Source organism: Rhincodon typus, chromosome 16 (assembly GCF_021869965.1).
Source record: "Rhincodon typus isolate 14 chromosome 16, sRhiTyp1.1, whole genome shotgun sequence".
Classification (NCBI taxonomy): domain Eukaryota; kingdom Metazoa; phylum Chordata; class Chondrichthyes; order Orectolobiformes; family Rhincodontidae; genus Rhincodon; species Rhincodon typus.
This window is the reverse complement of record NC_063347.1, coordinates 1505697-1511397: the sequence shown is the minus strand read 5'-3', so window position 1 is coordinate 1511397 and position 5701 is coordinate 1505697. Positions and strand designations below refer to the sequence as shown.

The following is a 5701-nucleotide window of genomic DNA, read 5'->3' as shown; positions in this document are numbered from 1 at the left end:
TGGGTGAGGGGGTGTGGTTTGGATGAGGGGGTGGGGTTTGGGTGAAGGCATGGGGTTTGGATGAGGGGGTGGGGTTTAGGTGAAGGGGTGGGGTTTGGGTGAGGGGGTGGGGGCTGGTTGAGGGGGTGGGGTTTGGGTGAGGGGGTGGGAGTGAAGCACTGGTTAGTTTTAAAACAAAGACTGAGCGTGTGCAGCAATTGCATAGAAAGGAAAATGCACTTTTTGAATGTGCTTGGAACAGGAGATACCTGCTCAAGCATTTAGTGACTGTGATTGATTCCCCCACTGCCTTGTACAGGGTATGGAACCCCATTAAATTCAACCCCTCCTTACCCTCCCTTTGAGGATCAAACCCTCCAACCTATCTGGTGGGATACAGATGGTACTGATATTGTGATTAATCAGGTCAATCTGATTTCTGAGGGAAAGGTTTGGTGATATAGCTCACCAGTACGGTGACATCTTCTTTGTCTCCTGCAGGCTGTTGGTGCGATCCCTTTGGGACGGTAGCAGATGGACTGCCCTGTGACCCTGTCAGTGGAGATTGCTTCTGTAAGAGGCTTGTGACTGGGCGCAGCTGTAACCAGTGCCTGGTGAGTCAACCATTTTGAGCCTCTACAGCATGTTGTCCAGCATCCAGGAGATCACCTCCAGCAAATAGCATCACAGTAGAAATGTGAATTTTTCCATTACTCAGTGACACACCAGACCAAATATCCCCAAAATGATAAGGATCCCCACTTCAATCTTAGGGTATGTGTTACAAATGGTCTCAGTGTCCCCTGTCCTAACAAGGTGGAAACAACAACCGGTTCTGGTAAACGGGTATGACTTCTGAGATTAGGCTGTGATGCCTTCACAACCAAATAGCAGACACATGTGAATAATGACAGGCTGGGCAAGATAGTGAGAAGGTGGGCACTTGACAAATCCTGCTCTAAGCAGGTATTAGTGCCCTCAAAGATTAAAATAGGGTTACAATTATTGGTATTGGTACATGTTATTTCTTGACGTTACATCACAAAGGACTAAGGGTCAGGAATAGGCCATTCGGCCCATTGAGCCTGCTTCACTGTTTAACAGATCATGGCTGATCCGGATCTGGTCTTAACTCCGGTCTCCTGCTACCCCCATGACCCTCGACCCCCTCAGTGATCACAAATCTGTCTGACTCACCCTCGAATGTGTTCAGTGATCCATCCCACTGACTCACAGCTGTCTGAAAGAAACAAACTCTCCTCTGCTCCTTTCAATATTGGCAATCAGACTGAATAGCATTGCTGGAGCTGTCCTCCTAGCATCTGGATCAGCAGCTGGAGGTGTACTGTCCAATCCCCATCACATCGGTTACCACAGTACAGCCCATAACTCGCTCTGGGACTGTCGGCCCGATGTGATCCAGTTAGACACTATTCTGTTTGGCACAGCAGTAGCCTGCTTTTGGGCTACCTCTCCATTTCTCAGTCTTTCCCATTCCCAGCTGATAATCTGCATTTAGAACTGAATTATTCCCTACAATACAATGGCACAGCAATTGCCGGGAGGTTTAGGAGCTGGCTCCACATGCTACAAAAGAACATACACCAGCAAAAGGAATAAAAATCCAAGAAATATATATGTTTGGGTGTCATTGTTGAGGGATGTTGTAGTATATGTGGTGTGTCAGTGTGTGTAATGTGGTCTGTTGTGTATATGGGGGATGGGGGGGTATGTGATGATATGCATTTGTGAGGTCTGCGTTGTGGGGGGCAGCGCAGTAAAACCAGAAAATGCTGGAGAAACTCAGCAGGACTGGCAGCATCTGTAGAGACAGAAACAGAGTTAATTCTTTGAGTCTGATATTGTGGAACAGTTTCAAAGACAAGTCATATCAGGCTTGAAACATTAACTCTGTTTCTTTCTCCACAGATGCTGCCAGACTTGCTGAGTCTTTCCAGCATGTCTGTGTTTATATACGTGATAGCATGTCAGTGTGAACATGTCTGTGTGTGCATTTATCTCTGTGTGTGTGAACATGTCTGTGTGAGTATCTGTCTCTGTATGAGTGTGAATGTGTGTATTTGTATCTATCTCTGAGTGTGAGTGAGTGAACATGTCTGTGTGTCTATCTGTGTATGTGAACATGTCTGTGTAAATATCTCTGTATGAGTGAGTGAACATGTCTCTGTGTGTATCTATCACTGTGAGTGTGAACATGTCTGTCTGTATATCTATGTGTGTGTGAGTGAACATTGTCTGTGTGTGTATCTATCTCTGTGTGAGTGTGAACATGTCTCAGTTTGTATCTCCATTTCTGTGTGAGTGTCAACATGTCTGTGTGCGTGTCTATCTCTGTGTGCGTGTGAACATGTCTGTATGTATCTGTCCCTGTGTGACTGTGAACATGTCTATGTGTGTATCTGTCTGTATGAGAGTGTGAACATGTGTGTTTGTATCTACCTCTGTGTGAGTATGAGTGAACATGTCTGTGTGTATCTATCTCTAGAACATAGAACAGTACAGGCCCTTCAACCCACGATGTTGTGCCGAACTTTTACCCTAAACCTAAGGTTAATCTAACCTACACCACTACCTTATACTATCATCCATATGCCTATCTAATAGCCCCTTAAATGCCCCTAATAAGGCTGACTCCACTACCCTCTCCGGCAATGCATTCCACGCCCTTACCACTCTCTGAGTAAGGAACCTACCTCTGACATCTCCCCGAAATCTACCTCCTTTCACTTTAAAACTATGTCCCCTCGTAAAAGCTACCTCCACCCTAGGAAAAAGTCTCTGGCTGTCTACTGTATCTATACCTCTGATCATTTTGTACACCTCTATCAAGTCAGCTCTCATCCTTCGTCTTTCTAAAGAGAAAAGCCCTAGCTCTCTCAACCTTTCCTCGTAAGACCTTCCCTCCATTCCAGGCAACATCCTGGTAAATCTCCTCTGCACCTTTTCTAACGCTTCTACATCTTTCCAGTAATGAGGTGACCAGAACTGGACACAATACTCCAGATGTGGCTGAACCAGGCTTTTGTATAGCTGGACCATAACTTCACGGCTCTTGAACTCAATCCCTCTATTAATGAAAGCTAACACACCATACGCCTTCTTAACAACTCTATCCACCTGGGTGACAGCTTTCAGGGAACTGTGGACATGAACCCCAAGATCCCTCTGCTCCTCCACACTGCCAAGAATCTTTCCGTTAACCCTGTATTCTGCTTTCAAGTTTGTCCTTCCAAAAGAATCACCTCACACTTTTCAGGGTTAAACTCCATCTGCCACTTCTCAGCCCAGCTCTGCATTCTATCAATGTCCCTTTGTAACCTCGAACAGCCCTCCGCACTGTCCACAACATGACCCACCTTCGTATCGTCCGCGAACTTGCTAATCCACCCTTCCACTCCTTCATCCAAATCATTTACAAAAATCACAAATAGAAGAGGACCCAGAACAGATCTTTGTGGTACACCACTCGTAACTGAGCACCATGTTGAATATTTTCTGTCCACTACCACCCTTTGTCTTCTAAGGGTCAGCCAATTCTGAATCCAATCTGCCACATTTCCCCCTATCCCTTGCCTCCTTACCTTCTGCATGAGCCTACCATGGGGAACCTTATCAAATGCCTTACTTAAATCCATGTATACCACATCCACTGCTCTACCTTCATCCACGTGTTTGGTCACCTCTTCAAAGAATTCTATAAGGTTTGTGAGGCATGATCTACCCCTCACAAATCCATGCTGACTATCACGAATCAAACTGTACCTTTCCAAGTGATCATAAATCCTGTCTCTCAGAGCCCTTTCCAATAATTTGCCCACCACTGACGTAAGACTAACTGGCCTGTAATTTCCGGGGTTATCCCTGTTCCCTTTTTTGAAAAAGGGAATGACGTTTGCCTCTTTCCAATCTTCTGGCACTATACCCGTGGACAGTGAGGACGAAAAGATCATCGCCAAAGGCCCTGCGATCTCGTCCCTCGCTTCCCATAGAATCCTTGGATAAATCCCATCAGGCCCGGGGGACTTATCTATCTTCAACTTCCTCAGAATTCCTAGCACATCTTCTTTACTAACATCAACCTCCTCTAGCCTACCTGCCTGTTTCACAACGTCCTCCTCTACAACTAGGTCCCTCTCAGGAGTGAATACTGAAGAAAAGTATTCATTAAGGACCTCTCCTATCTCTTTAGGCTCTGTGCACAAATTCCCTTTACAATCCTTGATCGGCCCTACCCTTTCTCTGGTCATTCTCTTGTTCTGCACATACGTGTAAAAAGCCTTGGAGTTTTCCTTGATCCTATCCGCCAAGGTTTTCTCATGCCCCCTTATAGCTCTCCTAAGCCCTTTCTTCAGCTCCTTCCTGGCTAACTTGTATCCCTCTAGAGCCTTTTCCGTTCCTCTTTTCCTAAACCTTACATAAGCCTCCTTCTTCCTCTTAACCAGTCGTTTGACCTCTCTCGAGAACCATGGCTCCCTCACTCGACTGCATCCTTCCTGCCTGCTAGGGACAATCATATCGAGCACATGCAGTATGCATTCCTTAAACAATCTCCACATTTCAATAGTGCTCTTCCTGACAGCATCTGTTCCCAATTTATGTTACCCAGTTCTTGCCTAACTGAATTGTAATTACCCTTCCCCCAATTGTAAACTTTACCCTGCCGTATGTATGTATCCTTATCCATGACTATCGTGAAAGAAACAGAGTTATGATCGCTACTGCCAAAATGCTCTCCTACCAACAGGTCTAACACTTGGCCCGGTTCGTTGCCAAGCACCAAATCCAAAGTGGCCTCTCCTCGTGTTGGTCTATCTACATACTGTTTCAGGAATCCTTCCTGAACACACTGGACAAAATCTGCTCCATCTAAACTATTACAACTAAAATGTTTCCAATCAATATTTGGAAAGTTGAAGTCACCCATGACTACAACCCTGTGATTTCTGCACCTTTCCAGTATCTGCCTCCCAATCTGGTCGTCTACTTCTCTGCAACTATTAGGGGGTCTGTAAAAAACCCCCAACAAAGTGACTGCTTCTTTCTTGTTCCTGACCTCAACCCAAACTGACTCTGTAGACATATCATTCTCGTACTGCCTTTCAGTAGCTGCTATACTCGCCCTGACTAGCAATGCCACTCACCCACCTCTTTTTTCACCCTCCCTATTTCTTTTAAAGCATCTAAATCCCAGAACTTCCAACAACCATTCCTCTCCCTGAGTTACCCAAGTTTCTGTAATGGCACAACATCGTAGTTCCAAGTACTGACCCATGCTCTAAGTTCATTCGCTTTATTTCTGATACTTCTAGCATTGAAGTATACACACCTCAAACCAGCTCGGTGTCCGCAATTACGCTCCATCGATCGCATTTCTTTATAAACCACCTCACTCCCTGTTGTGTCTGTTGGAAGGCCGAATACCTTATCCTCTGAATTATAAATCCGGTTCCCCATCCCCTGCCAAACTAGTTTAAACCATCCCGTACAGCTCTAGCAAACCTCCCTCCCAGGATATTTGTGCCCTTCACTCTCTGTGTGAGTGTGAGTGAACATGACTGTCTGTGTGTATCTATCTCTGTGTGAGTGTGAGTGAACGTGACTGTGTGTCTATCTCTGTGTGAGTGTGAGTGAACCTGACTGTGTGTGTGTCTATGTCTGTGTGAGTGTGAGTGAACATGACTGTGTGTGTGTCTATCTCTGT

At 45.6% G+C, this 5701-nt stretch overlaps 1 protein-coding gene across 1 annotated transcript in view; it reads left to right on the top strand.

Annotated features, from left to right (window-relative positions):
• The window catches only part of lamb2 (laminin, beta 2 (laminin S)), a 141876-nt gene that overhangs the window by 59062 nt on the left and 77113 nt on the right, over positions 1 to 5701 (top strand). Inside the window, exon 8 of the mRNA XM_048606656.1 lies at positions 444 to 593. Coding sequence (XP_048462613.1) covers positions 444 to 593 — 150 coding nt within the window. The remainder of the gene's footprint in view (positions 1 to 443; positions 594 to 5701) is intronic.